The sequence below is a fragment of the Sinohyriopsis cumingii genome, chromosome 18, assembly GCF_028554795.1.
Source record: "Sinohyriopsis cumingii isolate HCF-2022 chromosome 18, ASM2855479v2, whole genome shotgun sequence".
Classification (NCBI taxonomy): domain Eukaryota; kingdom Metazoa; phylum Mollusca; class Bivalvia; order Unionida; family Unionidae; genus Sinohyriopsis; species Sinohyriopsis cumingii.
This window is the reverse complement of record NC_142978.1, coordinates 91246516-91268035: the sequence shown is the minus strand read 5'-3', so window position 1 is coordinate 91268035 and position 21520 is coordinate 91246516. Positions and strand designations below refer to the sequence as shown.

At 34.7% G+C, this 21520-nt stretch overlaps 1 protein-coding gene across 1 annotated transcript in view; it reads left to right on the top strand.

Moving 5' to 3' along the window:
* The window catches only part of LOC149777433 (protein strawberry notch homolog 1-like), an 84491-nt gene that overhangs the window by 8551 nt on the left and 54420 nt on the right, over positions 1-21520 (top strand). The window contains exons 3-11 of the mRNA XM_089942062.1: positions 904-1056; positions 4760-5695; positions 10244-10325; positions 12274-12483; positions 13557-13641; positions 16172-16262; positions 16916-17077; positions 17803-18044; positions 18685-18838. Coding sequence (XP_089798188.1) covers positions 904-1056; positions 4760-5695; positions 10244-10325; positions 12274-12483; positions 13557-13641; positions 16172-16262; positions 16916-17077; positions 17803-18044; positions 18685-18838 — 2115 coding nt within the window. The remainder of the gene's footprint in view (positions 1-903; positions 1057-4759; positions 5696-10243; positions 10326-12273; positions 12484-13556; positions 13642-16171; positions 16263-16915; positions 17078-17802; positions 18045-18684; positions 18839-21520) is intronic.

The following is a 21520-nucleotide window of genomic DNA, read 5'->3' as shown; positions in this document are numbered from 1 at the left end:
TGTGCCCCTTGGGTCTAAATTACAGGAGGCTGTTAGGGCATTAGCAATAGTATGATAAACAACTCTATCAATAACTTTGGAGATGTAACCAACATCCCAAAATTGCCATTTTTTAATTATTATTTGTCACACAAACAGGAGCCATGGTCATTGGGCTGTTTGGATTTTTTGTGCACAGACACTTTTAGATATATTTTGTTCACTACAAGTTTTTAATATGCACAAAAATGATTAAAAAGAGAAAAAAATGAGCTGTTTATTTGTAAAATATATGTAACATTTTTCCAGAAAACATCCCATATTTTTGTTACCTATTCATTTTATTAAAATATATTTGTTACCATATTATGTTGTCATATTTTTAAATTTGTCACAACTCGAGTCCTTGTCAGCAATAACTATCACAGTTCATTGATAAAATTTTGATTTTATGAAAATATTTCACTTAAACAACATTCTTAACTTGGTGTATATAGCATTGAAGTGAACACAACCAAATTTGTGATGCAACAATCTGGGAATCCCCTGACACTTTGATTTCATTCATTTTACTTACTCTATATTGCAGGGCTTAAAATGTGGTAGACATGTAAGATTTTCACAAGCTTATACTTAAACATTTCCATAAGCATGCATTTTTCTGAATTTATTTGCATTTTAGGTATTTGCAAACTTAATATCCATTAAATGATAAAGAGTAAAAATTTGCATAGATTTTCTTTTTAAGAAATTACAATAAAATAAAATGTACAATTTAAATTTTATGTGTTGGGAGGAACGTTAGTCTTTACTAATGGTCAGGGATAAGGAACATGATTATTAATGTTTTGCAGATTATCATCACTTTACATCTCCTCTTAATTTTTTATGATTTAGTATTTTTTGAATACTCTCAACATGCAGCAAATCCCAGTGACATCCGTGGTGGTAAATGGGAGTGGTGATACAGGTGGAGCGATACAATCAGATGTCTTCTCACAAGCTCTCAAACAGCTTGCTGCAGCCAAGACTACGAAAGTCCAACAAACAGTGACACTTGGACCTGCAGTCACTACAGTTAGTTTGTTTTCATGAATATTAAGTAGAAAAACCTCTTGCCCCAAGTTATTTATAACTGGATGTGAATATGTGTATCTTCAACTCTGTTAAAGCAACAAACCTAAAATATTAGGGAGCAATAAGTTCTATTAATTTCTTTCTAATGGACCCCATTGATTCTAGTAAAGCCTGAGCTGCAACCAAAGTTATATCACTGTATTTGTGTATTAAAGTTCTCATAGTAATGTACCATTATTTGAATACCTCTTTTCTGAATGTTAGTTGGTAGAATTTCGTCACCCCCTTTTTTTACTTCCTAGCTTAGCACTAGAAGCTCACAAGTTATTGCCAAATTTTGCCCTGAAAAATACTGGCATGTTCGACCATAATGACTTTTTAGTATACCAGAATCCGAATATTAATATTGTCCATTCTGGATCTGAATCTATTAAACCTAGACCTGACCAATTATTGCTAGGTATTTTTTTCTTCTGATTTATGACTGAATTATGTATTTCTGCATGTTCCTTTGTGGAGTTAAATTTAGTTCCTTGCATCATATATGCAACTTAAAAAATTGTAGTGGATGTGAGTGACCAAGCTACAAATACATTGCTTTTGTTTGACTGAAAGCCATCTGATGTAACATAAACTTCTAGCTTTTTTTCTGAGGCAGATATTGATGCATAATTGTACATGTTAACATGGTGATATGTTGGCTTGAGACAGAACAAGGTGGGTATGATAATGTATTCCAGACATGTAAATGTTAACATGATTATCAGCTTGGGCCAAAACAAATTGGAAAGGTTTGTAAGGGAAGGAACTACAGAGAAAATGTTGAATTACTTTTAATGAAAATAACAATGAAATCAATTCTGATACATGAGGCATTTTGAAATTTCTGAAGTGGACAGAAACTTACTTCAAATTGTTATTTTTATTTATTGACAAAACAAAAGATCATTATTTGTCTCACTTTGCGACCACTCCAGTGGCCTAGTGGTTAGAGTGTCTGCCTCAGATGCGGGAGGTTGTGGGTTCGATCCCTGGCTGAGTCATACCAAAGACTTATAAAAATGGTACTAACAGCAACCTCACTAGGCGCTCAGCATTACAAGGTTAGTATTAAGACTGGTTGGCCTGGTGTCAGGATAATGTGACTGGGTGGGACATCATGCCCTAGTGCTAGACATACTTTAAACTGACTGGAAAATTGTTAAAGCTATGTTAAAAATCTAAATTAGACACAAACACACACTCTATTTGCTACATTATATAATAAATAATTGCATATTTAGATGGATAAATGTTGACATAGGGAACACTTTGAGCTCTGTATGTCCAGATAACATCAATATTATTTGTTCTTACTTTCATTTTTTTTAATGTATTTTCTAGCCAAATATAATGCATGCTGAGCAAATGGGTGTCTCTTGTTAGTAAAGCTGCAATATTTACACATGTAAACAGCATATTTACTGTCAAAATATGTTTACAAAATCTGTAAATGTATAAAGGAACATGCTTGTGTTTGTCATCGGCATTATTACTAACCATTTAAATTAATATTACATTTTCACATCTCGGCTTAAGAGAATTGTTTAGTGGGCTGTTTCTGTAAATTCTCTTAAAGTATGCATCTGTGATTTACACATTGAATGTAACATCACTAGGAGAAAACTGTTGACAAGAATTGGTTATATTGCACATCACACAACATTACACTTCAAAATGTCTTTATAGTATATATCTATTAGCTTAACTTTTGATTAGCAATGTTCTGTTTAAAAGAAACACCATTTCAAGATTTGGATGCCAGTGCAGTTTTTTTGTCATTGTAGATGATACAAAAGCATCCCATTTGCATGTCCAGACAGTGCAACCTGTTTCATTATGGATCTCTTTATCGTATGCATATATTTAAGAGGAAACAATATCACAACAATATTAGGGTACTTTTACTGAAACTATTAGATATATTCCTCAAAGACATTTTAGAGACTGAATTGTATCATGATAAGAGACAAAATACAGAGAATGAAACAATCGCAAGTTAAGCATGGTAAAAGTATGCGCATAATAAAATGTTCACTAAGCCTACGGGGGAGATAGATGGAAATGTTTTTTAAGTGGCAGGCATTATGGAATATTGCTATCAATAACATGCTGCATGTGATAAAACCCTCCATAAGTGAATGGCCTCCCACCTACAAAACCATCCATAAGGAAGTTATTGCATAAATTGGATTTGGTCATATTTATATAACCCAGTTCTAAACAAAAGTAATTGTAGTTGTTTGTACAAATAGTACAAAAATCAATATACCTCAGTAGTTTATATAAGTAAACAGCAAATATTGGCCCAGGTTGTTCATGTTTATTTTAGTAGTTCTTTTATGGTCTTTCATAAAATTTTGCCAGTATTCTGATATTTACCATTTTATTCAAGCGGTGTGACATGAAATTGCATTGGATAAGACATGAGCTTCAGATCTGTCATTAGGCAGTCATTACAATGCCTGATAAAAAATGTTACTTCTGTAGTGCTGTTTGCCAAATAGTGGAATGTATTATGATGATATAAGAAAAGTGTTTTCTGTGCAATTACTCCAGTTCTCCACTCTTTTATGAATGATTTCTACTTCTGATAATTAAGAACCCACCTGATTTTATGGTCTGAAGGTCGATAAAGGTCAGAGTGACAGAGAGAAGAAAGATTGTAGCAATTGTTCTCTTCCATTTACAATTTCTAAACTTTGTAGATTGCTTGCACTAGGTGTAAGAGAAGAAAGATTGTAGCAATTGTTCTCTTCCATTTACAATTTCTAAACTTTGTAGATTGCTTGCACTAGGTGTAAGGAAGAAAAAAACCTCCATCTTAGTGTAAATGGTCTAGGTCACTGAAATGGCCAAAGAACAATGGTTTCCAAACATTAACTTGAGCTCTTCATTAGCTATTGTTACCAAACCCATTTACAATTTCTAAACTTTGTAGATTGCTTGCACTAGGTGTAAGGAAGAAAAAAACCTCCATCTTAGTGTAAATGGTCTAGGTCACTGAAATGGCCAAAGAACAATGGTTTCCAAACATTAACTTGAGCTCTTCATTAGCTATTGTCACCAAACCCTGTGGATGACTTATATTTTAGGTCAGGAAGAACCATTTCGATTTTAGGGTCAGAAGCTGAAAGGTCAAGGTCAGTGAAAGAATAAAAATGTTGTACATAATAACTAATTATCATGCAGTGCATAATAACTAATTATCATGCATTAAACCTAAAACCACAACAGCTTAACTTAAACATCCCATACCTGGTCACAACATCACATCCATGTACAAATCTTCAAACTTTGTAATTGGCTTGCACTGCAGGTAAGGAAGGATCCTGTATGAATTTGTTATCCAAAAGTCAAGGTGTTAGAGTTTGAAAGAAAACAATGGTTCTTGCACAGCAACATTAATTCTATATCACAGACATGGACCAGGCTTTGTCAATGGCAAGCACTTTTGGCAAGGAAGATTTTTTATCTTGAGGTGACTGAAAAGGCCAAAGATCATTGTCACTGAAAGAAGAACACTTTCTGCACAAAAATTTAACTTGTTTGCATAAAGGTTGAGGGAATATAATATATATGTTGTACTCTTGTTCTTAGTATTTCAGCTGTAGTGTTTAGTAACAAAACAGAAGATGACTTTATCTATTTTGTATGTTTTCAGATTGCATCTAGTGGTACATCATTATCAGCTGGAGCACCTATATTTCAGAGGTCAGCTTCTACTCCTGCTATAATCAAGCTTCCAGCTAACACAGATAATACGAGAATAGTTACCCAGTTACCACAGTTGATTCGTCAACAATCTGCACAAGTTGGTGGAGCAAGTCGACCAAAAATTATCACTGTAAAACGTGTGGGACCGGATGGTAGTGTCACGCAAAGTCGATCTTTTGCATTAGGGGCAAATCAAAAAATTTCCTTAGATGGTCAAAGAATTGTTGTTCGCCCCTCGTGTAGTGTTGTGACTGCCCAAAAAGGCAGTGTTATGTCAGGAATCACTGTTTTACCAACTAGTCAAACAGTGTCGCCTCATTCAATGGATATACATTCAGCCAGTACTTTGAGCTCAGCTCAGCCAGTAATGCAAGTGAGAATGGTACAACCGAATGCAAACCTTCAATCTATGATAGGTAACCTTAATGTGCATGTTGTGCAAAATCCAAGAACATTGATCTCAGCTACTAGGTCTAATCCTATAGTGACAAGTCATACTGTTGGATCTACCTCTGGTATTCCATTATCTGCACTGTTACATAGTAAGACTTATTCTGGAAATTTGTCAAGTTTAACCTCACAGAATTTAACTAATATTAATTCTCATGCCCGGAGTGTGTCACCTACTGTTCAGGTGGTAAGTCAGATGGGCTTGTCAGGTGGCAAAGTTCTGTCTGGTTCACAGTTTAATTTTAGCAGCCTGCTGACTAGTGAGAACAAACCAGATCTCAGAACTGCTGAATATTCACTGACTGCAATGCAGAAATCAATAAATAATCTACCAGATGGAAATATGGGACTAAATACGAACATTTCAAGTAAGGATTTCTCACGAATGTGGTCCAATCAAGATATCAGGCTGAGAAATATCAACCAATCAGTGGTAAGTGCATGTGAAATCATCATATCATGTCTGTATTTTCAATTGTTTGCATACATACGGCACTTTTCACTATTTTCTAGATAGTTTATCGGTCATTTTAATATCTAGGTGTTAGTATCATAAGATTTGGGAACCATAAATTGATTACCTTCTATTCCATGTGTTTATTTTTCCATAATTTTTCTGTCAGTCACACCTCCACATCTTTCTACTAGCATTCAAGCACGAAACAGTGGCAGGTTGTATGGACATTTCTGTTTGTGGAGTTGAACATTACATTTGAGATCGTTCTGGTGGACTAGTGGCTAGAGCATCCACCTCAGATGTGGGAGGTCATGAGTTTAAACCTCTGCCGAGTCATTCCAAAGACTTATAAAAGTGGTACTAACAGGTGCCTTGCTCGGTGCTCAGCATTAAGACGTTAGTGTTAGGACTGGTCTGCCTGATGTTAGGATAATGTGACTGGGTGGGACATCATGCTACATGTCTGCAGCATGATGCCCTAGTGCTAGACATCAATATAAACTGCCACACAGCAGACATTGTAACAATATTAAAGCTTCATTAAAAAAAGTCAAAATCCAAATGTAAATCACATTACATTTAAAGAGGCGGTCTTTATATTTTAGGACTGAAGACAAAATTGATTTCAAAAGATAAATATTATCATACTATATTTTTCCTACAAATACATTATGTTAGGAATATAATCCTACTACCTCATGAATCCAGCCCTACTAAAAGACGAAAATCTTTGTAGTTCAATAGACAAAGGGGAGTAACTCTTGCCCATTACTGCCCTTTGGCACTGCCAGATATCAGATTTTTAGCTTCGTGCTGTACAGAGCACATGTCATACAGTTCATCCTCTGATAATCCAGCCGTTTTTGTGTTCCTATAGGCACATTCAATGTTCTTTTGGATTTATTGTGGAGATTTATTGATCTAATGCAGGTTGTATGCATTATTTTACAATTTCTGCCAATTTTGAGTGATTTTTGTTTCGTACCTTATGGCACTTCTTCTTTAAGACCCCAGTCCCAGCACGCTATCATTGACCTTATAGGTCATTATAAGTTAGTTTGACTTTGTTCCCTTACTATGTCTGTTACAGAGCTCTTGTACAGTTAGTGAAATTCTAAAATGCATCTTGATAGTTATGCTTAGTTTATTCATATTTCATTTCTGTTTTGATAGAATTATGGTTTAATTATTAACTAAGCATTGTGCACAAGTTCATAACAGAGCCATAGGTTTCTGATGCGACACTTTCAGTTCACTATTTGTTACAACAGTGTTTTAGTGACTTAGTAATTTTACATTTACTAGTTTCTGCGTTGTTTTGTTTTTGTGTCATCTCAGCAGAATGTCATTTAAATACCTCAGAACATGGCAGTTGTTTAGTTTATACTAAGCATACACCGTGTTTTGCAGTGTCTGTAATATGTGGTAAGAGGAAGTCTGGGCTACCATTTTAGCTAGTTAGTTACATACTGATTTTATATATGCTATTCGCTTGTTAGTCTCATAATAATTTGCTAATCTATGGTTTGTTTTCTCTCCTTGAGTTGTTTCAGCTGAAATGTTTGCTAAATTCATGAATTGCACATTCAAAGCAATAGTCCATTTGGCATTGAAGGGAAGGAAAGATGGAATAAATCAAGGAAGACAACTTACTGTTCATTGTTGGTGATACTGACTTACTGGGGAGTATTCCCCAATTTCTGGCAGCCCAGAGGGCATAAGTCCCCTGCATGTCTGAGCATGGCCTTCAAGCCTGGAAGCCAGGGCGCATGGGGTTACTAGTGCCATACTGTTACCAGACATCTGGCCTTCACCGCCTATCCTGACACCACCAGCTGTCCAGCAGACACTGGCAGTCCAGCCATTGTAGCATATGGATCTTTTCATTGAATTGGTTCAACCAAATAGTTCATACTGGGATCTTAGTGATAGATCTATCCATACTGTCGGCATCTTAACACTCCCATAATATAGATTTCAGTGAGAAATCTATTTGGCCAGGCCTTCAGAATGGCTGGTACCGATGATTGCTGGGCCTAATTATATACCACAAGGACCTTAGCCTACCACACCTTTCACACTAGCTGGCAGTGCTGGCTATGTCAGACTTTCAGTAACTTGCTGCCTACCTGCAAGTTTGTATCTCAGAGATTTAGTGTCACAGAAGTCAATATGGATCTGGTTGGGCTTCCAGCAGCAGCATAGATGGTCACCAGACCCAACTAAATCAATCAACACAGCCTGTTAGCTTTGACTGATTCGCCACTGAAATTTTGTATGCAAGAAGATTTTAACATCATCTTAACCATAGATAAGGATCACAGATCAAGGGACCCAGGCTGTGTTGCTTATGTAATTAGAAGAACAGGTTATGGTTCACATCCGGCTAATAATCCCCTCAACAATACACGAGATGCTCAGCATCCCCTCTTATTATCCTAACGTAATTTGATTGGGGAACGTATGCAAAGGAGAAAGCAATTTTTTTAGTAAATTAGATTTCCCTGAGAATGCTTACCCAATCACATTAATTAAAAACCCTTCCAACCACCCTACCATGCGAGCATCCTATTTATCATCTCGCTCAGCTAAAACTAGCAACACCCGATGGTACAGAGGGGAAGTAACGGGCAAGAGTTACTGCTCTTTGTCTATTTGAAATTTCATTAAGACGATTTTTGTTTTAGCAGGGCTGGATTTGCGAGGTAGCAGGCTAATATTCCTAATGTAATGTACATGGATAAGTATTCTCAGAGAAACATAATTTACTTTAAAAAGTGCTTTTATATTGAAAGGAAAAATAAAAAAGCATTCTGTTAATAAATATTATCTGAGCACTTAGGTTGAAATTAACAAAAAGTGGGTTGAAAGGTTGGTGTTTAAAAAAGCATACATTTTGGTGTTATATAGTCATCCATCAAGCAGTATTAAAACAAAACATAGATATACTATATGAAACATTTATGAAAATTAATAGCATTTTCCTTATGAAAGTTGCAGTACACATTTGTTATTATAGGAGGCAGTAATGTCAGAAATAGGTAACAGTTAAAAATAGGTGTCAGTGGTATATAAACTGTCGCTTTAGATATGGTATGATGTGTTTGGGCTGCAAAAAGTCAGCTTCCATTCACTTCATACAAAAAACTTGAATATCTGGCAGAAAATCTTGTACTAAAGCATTATGGCATTGACTGGAAAAATTAACTACATGAGCAAAACTTTGTTTTGCATTCTTCAAAAAAAATGAAAACTTGTGTCTGAAATAAAAAATGTTTAAATGACCAGTGATCATCAACATGGTTTATTTTGATGGTCAAAATAATGATCACCACTACCTACAATGTCAAGTTGCTTTTATTTTCAATTATTTTAATGAACACATCACTGCCATCATTTGCCTCATCAGTACTGTCTGCAATTTGATCTCTGCATGTTAAATTTCAGTTTTCAAATAAAACTGATACCAGTTGAGGCACTTTTCTTCATAACTTAGTCTCAGTGCATGATATAGTATTTATATATCTTTTATCTTCATTTCATTTTTTTGGGAAAGAATACATGTAAAATAATCATATATTACATGGTTAAATGCACACTTATACAAAATGGTAGCTGGAATTTGACTGGAATCACCATTTCCTATGTGATAACTGTGATTGTGATGTAACATCTTGAATAGTGCTAAGTCATTTTACTATGCCATTGTTTATTTTTGTGTGCCGCTAAAAGGAATTTAGGAAAAGGTTACATTTCTTTTCTATATTAGTTTATTTTGTTAGCTTAATTCCATTTTAAAATAGTAAATTTGCATTTTGCCCAAAATAATGACCACATTCAGTATACTTTTATATGTCATCGTTAAGCAGCACATCATATCATACAACTTTCACATTTTTCATCAACAAACATTTAAGATTCGTGCACGCTTCTTAGCCATTACATAGTGTATTTAAGCCATATGACTTTATATGGATAAAAGAAAAGTTTGCAAAAAAAACTTGTGTACTGCAGATTTTGATGTTCTCAAGAACCCCAACTTACATACCTAGCTAGTAATAAGCATTACATTCGGGACACTTTGTTACACCACTGAGGAAATAAGTTGAACATTCACAGTATACATGGAAAAGTGACAGTCACATAAACATCGCTGGTTATACATTCTACAGCAGTGGGAGGTGGAATGGGCAGACAATGATGTTTGTAGTGAGATATTTACACCCTCATTTCATTGACAGCTTGGTTTTGCACCACCATTGATGATTATTTATTATTTTCACGTATACAAGTTTTATCACATTAATTCCTTAATATGCCTGTAGTTTTAAATGAAAATACTAAATATTTAAAAATTAGTTGTGCCTTTCATACTTTTTATGTGATTATTACTCACGTCTATGTGATACACTCTAGATAGGCCATCTCTGTTACAAGGCCACTTTTCTGCTGCAAAAGTGGTGATTATATATGAAGGGAATCACTAATTACATTATACAATAAAAAAAAATGTCATACTTGCAGCCTCAGGTAGAAGAAGAATTGGACGAGGAAGCAGAGGAGCTCGGGCAGGCAGAGACCTATGCTGAATACATGCCGAAGAAATGTAAATCTATACTCTTTGTCTTGTCAGCCAAAAACTTGTTATACAAAATGTATTTTGTTTCAAGTCTCTTTAAGATTTGGAAAATGGAAGCTAATGAACAATTTATGATAAAACAGAGTCCAGTACTCAACCAGTTAATCCGATCTCTTTTATCTCTGCAACATGCTACCTGTGACTGTTGTTATATTGTTCATCCATTCATCACACCTTTTTTAAAGTTTGTTCTTTTTCTAAATGACTGAACACTTTCAATTAATTTAGAAGATTTCATCCTGCTGTGAGGTAAAGACATCTAGGAACACGATCAGAATAAGGATCAGAATGGAAGCAATGGAATCAGTTATCAGATAACATTCAGATGATGATAATATCATAATGTTCATCACACTTCTCTCCCATTGCTCCTAGTACTGCAGTTTTTTCTATATGGCATGTGTTTAATTATCTATGGATCTAATTATTTTGGCATAATAATAAAGGATATGTGCCCAAGAATTTTACATTAGAAGCTGTCATCTTGAAAAAAGTATGTCACAAATTGAAGTCATTATTATTGTGCAGACTGCAGTGAATTGGGGTGAAACGATTGATTGGTATTTTTATATTTTTACCATATCAGTATTCGGAGGTACCATGTGAAGGATTGGGTTGTTAATCATCAGCTTTCTTTCCCGAACTGGTTCATGTAAAAATCCATTGTTCGTTTGGTCCAGGTGCATTCACAAGGGTTAAATGGGTTTGGTAGAATGGATGGTCATGGTCACAAAAAATGCATGGATGTTTTGTTCTTGTAACATTTGTAGATACATGACACCTTTCTGTAAATAAGGTGTTAGCATATTTTCTTGGCTTTTCATTGCTTATGTTTCTTACATCCTCCCTGACCATGTTGTCTTCTCTTTTTAAATTCAAAATATTCTAAATTAAGTTAACAATTATACTTTAAAGATATCTCCCCAATTGTTGATTTGTAATTTTTGGACTGAGAGAGTTATATGATGCAAGTAGTAATTTCCTATGCTAAGCTGAAAAATTACTAGTCAGATGAAAATTTATCAGTACATTCTTGACCCCCAGGTTTGGCACCAAGGGTTGTTTTAGACCCTCAGTTTTACACTGCCAGGGGATACACTGTCTTTGTACTACCCATTTATAGAATTTTCTTATTTTATTGCATTCATAAAACTTGCTAGTTCATGTAACATCTTTAGCAAGCATCGTGATCAGCTGTAAACAACCTCTGATCAGTTCCATGATAATTTTTGACAACAAGATAGCAAGTGTGCCATGTGCAAACTAAATGTCATGTGCAACTGTTTGGGATTTCTGTTTTTAAAAAAAATATTTACTTACGTAATGGTGAAAGTGGGCGGTTTGTTTGTAAATTTGTCAAATGTTGAATATATAAATGTATTTCAGTTTTCTTTATTCAAAGACATTATAAAATGATCCCATAATGCACATCATACTGTTTAATTTACTGAAACTATTATGACAGGGCAAGTCATTGATCATCATGTAACCTTTCAGACAGATTTATCACATGTAACAGTGGGGTGACAAAAATTAAGTTATGGAAATGACGGGAAATGAGTAATTAACACATTTTATGTTAAAACTGTCATTATCACAGTAGCACATGAACATGTATAATAAGTAATATTTATGAGCAATTAAAGTCTGAAATGTTTTTCCCAGCCTCTTTTCAACAAACTCTAGCATCTGATAGTAGACTGTATGTACAGCCTTCTTGGAGGCAGCAGCCATTGTGGCTGAGTGGTTAGTGTTACCTGCTGTTGTGTGTCCTTGATCAAGGCATGTTATTGCAATTGTCTATGCATTAAATAATTTACTTGTATTTCTGTGTCATATAAACACCAAGCAGACATTCGTTTTGACATGATTTATGACTTAGGCTTTTATTTATTTATTAATTTGTATTTTTCAGTGAAGATTGGACAGAAACACCCAGACCCAGTAGTGGAAAGTAGTTCCCTTGCCAGTGTAGAGCCCCCAGACATTTGGTACAAACTTTCCTTACCAGAAAGTGTTATTGACAGTGGGGAATTATCAGCTCTTCAGCTGGAAGCTATAGTGTATGCCAGTCAGAGGCATGGAATTATCCTGCCTAGTGGAGAGAGAGCAGGCTTTTTGATTGGTGATTATACAATAGACTCTTCAATTAACTTACACTCATCTAGTTATAACTATATTACAGCAATGCAAATGAAAGGTTCAGTACAGTCTGTCAATCCTTGATATTCATTGCTTATAAATAATATTTATTGAGAAAGATGTTGCAAGTAATTTGAACAAGATAACTTAGTATAATATATGCCACTTAAAATTTTTGTAATGTAAACCCCCAGTATCCATTTTTCTCACAGTATTTTGCTCATGTTAAAAAGGAATTAGCTTTTCAAATTGGATTATTTGTACTTGGGCATTGTACACCATCCAAGTCCAGATCTGCATAGCAATTCTTTATCAGCATTTGTAATGATAATTGATGGTTTTATCACTGTATATTTATAGATTATAGTTTTTGTACTACTGGATATTGCGGTCAAGACCATAGTATAATGCAGTGCACTGATGAGGCCCATGTACTTTTTGTGAGCTCATAATGTCCATCAGTATGAACACTTTGAATTTATTACATACCCTTAATAGTAAAGTAATAAATTGTATATAAATTGATGTTCCAATATTGAATTGAATACAAGCATTACTTAACTGGAGGGGCCCCCAGTGGTCTAAAGCGCTCTCCGTTACGGATCACTGCCATCTCACCTCTCTCTGCGTGGGTTCGAGTCCAGGATTCGGCCAATGTGGGTATGTGAGAAAGCTTGCCTGTAGCTTCTCGTGGGTCGGTGGTTCTTCCCGGGGTTTTCCCAGGTTCTTCCTCCACCATTAATACCAGCCACTATACATAGCCTATTGTGTGCTGAAAAATGTCGTTAAAACCCACAGTAACAACAACTTAACTGGGAGGGGGGAAGCTTACATTTTGTGGTGCGGTTAAATTGCACATAAATGTTTAAATGTGACATGATTATGAGCAAATTTATTTTGTGACAGACATGTTATGTTTCATAGCAACTGTTTACCACCACCCTATTATGTACATGACCGTGTCCAGTAAGTGAAAAAATTTGCTGGCTCATCCTGTGAAATATATTGACTTTGGAAATCTCAAGCTAGGTATATAAGATGGTTATTTATTTATAGGGGATGGTGCTGGTGTAGGCAAGGGTCGAACAGTAGCTGGAATTATCTATGAAAACTATATTCTTGGGAGGAAAAGATCCTTGTGGTAAGTAATCCATCAACAAGTTTAAAGCTTAAACTTTATTCATAAATGTTGATTGTACCACTGATGATAATAATGCTAATAATTTATACCAAACAGTCATAAAACTTTTTTTATTGATGTTATACCCCCATCAAGGTTTTTGGAGGTACATACCCAGGAATGGTAAATAGTATTAAATTGGCTTTCATTTGTGGTTCATTTGCATTTGAAATTCATTTGGAATTAATTTCATTCACTGTGTGTTTAGTTTTCAGTTTACTAATAAAATTACCAAGTAAATATCTGCTTGAGTCAGTTTGTCTAACCAGCCATGACACTTTTGTTAACATCTCCTGAACCCATTGAGATAGTTTAATGGTGTGTTTTTGTATCATGTCTAGACATTTTTTCCTGTATAAATAACTGGAGTCAGATCAGCATTTTAAGAAATAACTTTTGTTTTATTACAGATTTTGTCCATTCATCACAGTTATCTCCACTGAATAACTTCAAAACTCGGAGATATCTTTGTGAAACTTGGAATGCATTTTGTGTCATGATAGGAGCTTGTATCCCATGTACAATTCAGCATTGTCAGATTGGTACATTTAGAACTATCTCCTCATTTTTTTTTAAAAGAAATTGGGGGTGGGGTGTAGTGTATGTGCATAAGCATGCACTTACTGACAGATCTAGTTACGGCTGAGGAAAAATACCCCCCCCCCCCAAGAAACTGATGACATTTAATGTGTAGCTGCTTACATTGTGTATACAATAACAGAATATTGAATCAAAGACCATAGAGGTCTAAAGTAATGTTAACACATGAAGGCCTCTTAGTAAGCATCTAGAGAAAGATAACCATTTGGGGACCAAATTAAAGAAATCTGTAATAGAGGATGCTTCTATTATTTACTGGGAGACTACAACATATTTCTGAGTTTCTTAAGCTCTTCCCATTAAAGGCTAAGTTCTACTCTAAAACAGCAGTAGTCAAGAAAGGTTGCTCCTTTCAGTGCTGGAGAAGTTGTTTGGTATTGGAAATTACTTGACTAATTAATTGACAGATGAAACTTGACACTTAATCAATGACCTGTCACAGCTTTTGAACGTACACATAGGCTAATTAGCTTACTGTTCACCACACCATGAGATGTTAACTTTGTTTGGAATGGAAGATCAACTTAGTATTCAACCAATCACAGCTTTTGAATATACACAACCTTGTCCTTTGTTGTGAGCAACTCGTCTTGACCCGTAATCTTCAAACTTTTGATAGAACCAACCAAAAATACTTTGTCATATGCAGACGTTATAAACTTTTGCTAACCCCAGATAATCAGTTATACTTTCAAGTTTCATGCCTGTTTGTTTATTGATCAAGAAACTGTTCATGTTGAAATTGGTTTTAGCTGTAGGATAACTACTCCTGGAAGGTTTTATGTGCATGTTGAAACTAGTAATAGTTGACACATCCATGTAAAGTGCAATTCCCTATAAAATATAATAGCTACAAACCCATTTTTCTTCATTTTATGTAAATATTTATAGTTTTCTACTTAAATTAGTTTGGTTGAATAGTGACCACTTTTAGTGAAATAACAAAGCAGTTGTTTATGATATGTGCCCAGTTTTGATTCAGAACTCAGTTATATACCAGTCTAGTGTTTTAGACTTTGGGCAAGATATCTTGTGGACCAGTAAAGTGATCATTGCTCAACAGTCAATCCATTAGATAATTGATAATCAATCTGGAAGTTCACACAGCACTACACATTCAACCTGTATAGAAGGAGACCTGTTCAGAAGAGTTAAAAATTGGTTGTCCCTTGAACCTTCCTGATGGGCAGGTTTCACTGCATTTGTTTTGGTTTGCAGGGATTTCAGTCCCACTATGCATATGGCATAGTATTCATTCTCTTTTACCAAATGCAGTTTGTATTTAATATTCATAATAGAAACAAACTTTATCTCCCACGGATATTGATCCACTAGTTAAAAAATACTTTTGAAAGGAAATCACGACAGTAATTTGTCAAATTATGTTTCCGATGTGAATAAAAATCCTCCTAAGGGATATAAAGAAGAAAAACTTAAGAGTAGTGTGTTTATGACAGTGAAAAGGACCATGAATAGTAATATCTTTGAAAATGTGTTTTTCTATTTTATCTGGTGTTAATTGGTGTCACTTAATACCTTTAAGCCATCATTATGCTCATTACTTCAATATGTTGACTGTAATACAAGGTCTAAAACATTACATTGCTCTAGTTGGCTTGAGTTCTGTACCCATAGTTTGAGTACTGTACTGTTGTTGGTTTGAGGTTGTGTGGGAGGCAGAAGCAACTGGATAATTTTGAAAAAACTGTAAAGATTATCTTTTACCCTTGCATTTACTGGGTCTCATCATAAATTTGAGACTGCAAAGTGCAAAGCAAGTATTTTAGTACTATTCTCCGTCCCTATTCCTGCTAGATTTCCACATGATTGTGTTAATTCCTGCTAGGTTTAAGTGTGACCTTGTTCAACTCAATTACATTTCCTCTCACAGGCTTAGTGTTTCGAATGATCTGAAGGTTGATGCAGAGCGAGATCTACGAGATATTGGGGCAGTGAAAGTAGATGTTCATGCCTTAAATAAGGTAAGAAAACAATTTTTTCCAGAGTGTGGTGGAATTAAAGTTGGGCAGCTTGAGTTTCCCCAAAATATTGATGCCTAGTAATTTGCTGTATTATTATTATTGATTGATTAACTTGTTTTAAGACATAGTGATATTGATACATGGATTAGTTCAGCTGACCTAGAAAAAGACTCGGAATGGATCTGAAATTTGATGAAGTGGATGGGGTGCAGTAGGGCAGCCCATCATCCAAATTAATGGTGCAAAGGAGAAAAACTGATAAAATGGAGTGGCTTAAGTCCTTTTTTATATATCTTTAGCAAGTAAATTCATCATTAAAATTTATTGATATACATGAAGTCACACCAGAAGAACTCTTTATGGGTCGATACTCTTAACAAGTATATTCTTAATGATTTCACTTGTCTAGTAATTATAGGACATGAAAGAGAACAAAACTTATAATTAGTTTTTATTCAGTTGTCAATCTAAATTATCATTTGTTCAGTCAATTCTTAAATTAGTAAATATCAGTATTGTATCAGACTAATCTTCTAACTTTCACATATCCCATATTTTCTACCATGAATGTTTTCTTCATGTAGACATGTACATTTCACATATATGCTTTTCCTATAGTTGCCAAAATGTATATGGTTATATTGTCTTTACAGTTCAAGTATGCAAAGATTTCCTCAAGGGAGAATGGCAGTGTGAAAAAGGGTGTGATATTTGCTACTTATTCCTCACTGATAGGGGAAAGTCACTCAGGTGGAAAATACAAGACTCGCTTCAAACAGATTCTCAAATGGTGTGGAAAAGATTTTGATGGTGTTGTATCCTTTTTTCAGGAAAACTACACTATGCATAAGTTAGCACACATGCAGATGAGTTAGTGCTTGTCCAGATTATGGCGTGGATGGGGTGGGTAGGTGGTGTGGGTGTGTGTGTGTGTGCTTGTTGAGAAGCAGTTTCATGGAATCCGTCATCAATTAGATCAAGGTAAAAATTATTACTATTACTCCTCATCATTACCCATATTTCATTAAATTCCAAACCGTCAAGTCCCTCATCATCATCAACACCACCACCACTAATCTACTTTAAGCTCTTGAACAGTCTGTATAGTAATAAAGTTATATAGGATTGTCTTCCTAGTGTACGTAAGGTTAAAACCTTTTCCCAGATATTGAAAGGCTGATGTTTTGATAGCTCTAAAATAATTAAAATTGGTTTACTTTCAGTATGCTTTTGATTTCGAGGATTGAGAAAAAACAGTAGTAATAATAGTTATAGACTTTGATTATGTCAAAGATTAATCTCCTAAAGAGGCCATAAGGTTTTTTAAATTTAAGTCAGTACTGTTTTCACCTTGTAAATTTGCTTTTCATCCATTTTGTAACATGTACCAAATATTGGCCTTTAAACTAAAACACCATCTTTTAATGGAATTCTGTAATTCTGTTGTAGTGTTTGCCACTTAATACAGCAAAGGAACTAAATTACAATAATTGACTGAAAAGTCGAAAAATATATTCAGACTTCCTTAACTTGCAATCAGATTGTATTTGATGAGTGTCACAAAGCGAAGAACTTGTGCCCTGTTGGCTCCAGTAAGCCGACTAAGACAGGGCAAACTGTAGTAGAGCTTCAGAAACGGCTGCCCAAGGCCCGGATTGTTTATGCAAGTGCTACAGGGGCTACGGAACCACGAAACATGGCATACATGACTCGTCTAGGTCTCTGGGGACCTGGAACTCCCTTTAAGGAGTTTAATGACTTCATACAGGCTGTGGAGAGGAGGTAAGTTGAAAACTCTAGATGGTGAATTTAAGATATTAAAACCTTTGCTTTGCTTCTCTGCTGTCCATGATAGGGTAACTGAAGATTTGCATTTCTTTTACTTAAATTGCATTGGTTCAGGGCCCCTTTGGGAACCTCAGAAAAATCCCATTAGAACCAGCTAAGACTAGCAACATGACTATCATGAATTCTTGAAATAGTTCGGTGCAGTTTTTTAAAATCAAATCTTTCTCTTTTCAAAATGTTCAAAATGCCATTTTTGTTGAGTAATTTCCCAGTGTAATATTCATTTTGTAAAAAATACAGTTCATCTTTTTCTGTAATTTTTTGATTTGTAAATTTTATTATTTCAATTATTTATGTAGAGGTTGGTGTTGGTGAACACACACATGATATTTTAGTTTTTATTTATTTGTTTAATGCACTCTTAACAGATTGGATATATCATGCCAAGGAAATACAAGCTTGTGCCATCCCAAAAGATAAACTGAGGCAGCTGTCTTGGGATGGCTTGGGCAGGTATTGAACCCAGGATCCTTGAATTGGGAGTCACATCCAACTAAGCTACTGCAGATTCCCAATTATAATTTAAATCTTTTATATTTGCACCTACTACAGTCATAAATTTTGCTCTTTCCAGAGGTGTTGGTGCAATGGAGTTGGTTGCCATGGATATGAAGCTACGAGGAATGTACATTGCTCGGCAATTGAGTTTCCATGGTGTTACCTTCAAGATAGAGGAGATTCCAATCGATAAAGATTTTGTTCATGTTTACAATGAAAGTGTACAGTTAGTAAGTACCAGCAAATTATTTTGTTATGGGGAAAAGAATAATGGTGGGAATATTGGAATTTTTGTTTGAGCTGTTACCAAGAGAAGACTATCCCAGACAAGAGGTCTCATTTTCTATAGTATACAGTAATACTACAGCATGTATGTATAAGTGTTTTATGGCATCTCAGTACAAAAGAGGCTGTCCAGTGCTAACAAAAGGTTGAGTTGAAAAAATGTAAAATTGAACTGCCCAATCCTTTAGGTTAGTGATGATTTTTTTCTATTTTAAAGTGGTTTTTCAAGTGGTGATCTTGACATTGAGCTTTTCAGCCCCCAAATTTACAGGGTTCTTCACAAGTTATTCACAAAGTTTGATAACTAGATTTTAGACCGCTTGAGTTATTGCATGGGAACCAGGATGGTAACAGACATAAAGGCAAAAAGATGGATAGATGGAGAATCAACTTATGTTGAGATTTTGATCCCCCAAATCCATACATGCCAACCATTAAGCTTTTTTCATAATCATTACACTTTTTTCACCAAATTATGTTTGATGCTTGCCTGTATATGGATCATGCTTTTTGGTACATTTAAAAAAAAAGCAATTAAAAAATTGGTCAATTTTATTATCATTTCTTTAATTCAACTCATTAGTTTGAGAACATTCTTAAAAAAATGACTGCAGTGTAAGAATAGTGATTGAGTTCTTTCCTTATTTGCTATTTATAACAATTGTATATGGCTCATTTCCAAGAAAACAAACATGTTTCTTCAAATATGAACTTTTCCTCACAGATTTATGATACATTGATAATCTGATTAGTTAGCAGACTAATCTATATTTTAACAAAATGGTGCCAGATGTTAAGTGAAACACTTTATGGTGTGAGTTGTCGATGTTATTTGACATAAATTTATAGGGCAGATGGATCTTTACAAACTTCAAAACATGTCAAATCAGAAAAAAGGACAGATCAACACCACTTTACAAACTTTAAAAGAAGAATATGAGAGTAGTGTAATACAGCTCTTGGAGCATATGATCATGCATTGCAGAATTCCAGTTCATGATCATTCAGCAAATGTTAAACATGTAGACTAGTAAAGTGAGTGCTGGATACTTTTTCAATGTATTTTGTGTTTTGTATTCTGGTTCTAATCCATATGGATTTTGCCCTTTGTGACAATAATTTGATCCGCTGCAGCGCCATGTTACTGGTAAAAACAAATGTATGTTTCATGCATGCTGTAATTCTGGCATGTAATATATAGATTTCAATTTTAATGCCCAAAGTATGCTTTTTTGACACTTATAATAGCAATAATTACACTTATTCCTCTTGGGGTGGGTGTGGTTGGGATTAGGTTGGCATGTATGCAGATTGTCAGGGTTCATCCTTAACCAAGTGTAGGTCATTCACAAAGTTTGATAACTAGATTATAGTCAACTCAAGTTATTGCATGGAAGCCAGATTGGTAACAGACATAAGGGCAGAAAGATGGATGGATAGACAATCAACTTACCTTATGGTGTAAATAAAAAAAACCACCAGTTTGAAGATTATGCTGATCAATTAAATTTTGAGGGGCCATAATAAAAAATGAGATAATATTGACATCTGATTGGTTTATATCATGAATGATTTATACTACGGTACAGAAGGCAAGCAAAACTAATACTTCCAATGGTAGATGTTCTTATGAATCAGTCCATTATGATGGACCTTAATGGGAACATCAAATATATTGCTTGTGGGTCTAAATGGTACTCTCCTTCCAACTCTTGTAAATCCTTTATAATAAAAAGGCCGCCAAAGAAAACGTTCAGTTAAGGGGAATTGCCACAGATGTCTCCACCAGTAGTATCAAGTATTGATTTCCAGCCTGTGAGACATAAATATTTTGATGTGAACTGCTTGAAAAAATTGTACAAGGACATGCCACTAATGGAAATCTTAAAGACTTTTTGATGGACTGTTGTTTACACAGCAGATTTTAATGTTTTAAAGACTTTATATTTGTACTCTGTATCTGTTATTTTATATATACATTTTATAAAACTTTTACTTCATTTTGTTGTATTTTACCGTGTGTACTTAATTATACATTTATATGGAAGATTTCTTCTTTCCAAACATAATTTTGGGTTTTTAGAGGAGAAAAAAACGACTGAAAAAGGGAGGAGGGCATACCTTTGCAAAACAAGTCCTGTTGGTACTGACAAATGCAACTTTTCTGATTGAGGAGACTAAGGTAGAATCTACCTTACAAATCACTTCATAAAAATATGTTGACTGGGGCATCATCAGGATCTATGCTGATAACATCTTCATCATTAATACTGCATTTATTTGCTTTCACTTTCATTCTTGATTCTCTGACCAGGACTGCGTCCTTGGAGTTGGTATATAATTTGCCATTCATCATACTCCAATTGTCTGGAGAATTCTTGTAATGAAATAATAAGGTGATCTTGCATCACATTGGTTGAACTTGTTACTACTCTGGAAGCCATACTTCTAGTCAGATTTTTTCTTTAATTATAGGTATATATTATCAAGGTCCGTTTCATAATGATTGAGTTACTGCATATTAATGAGGCATCTGATCATCTGAGTATGTTAACGCTTGCAGCACAGGCATATATCTGTGGATAAGTTTGATGTTGAACAAGATTCAAGCATTTTAATGAGGTGAT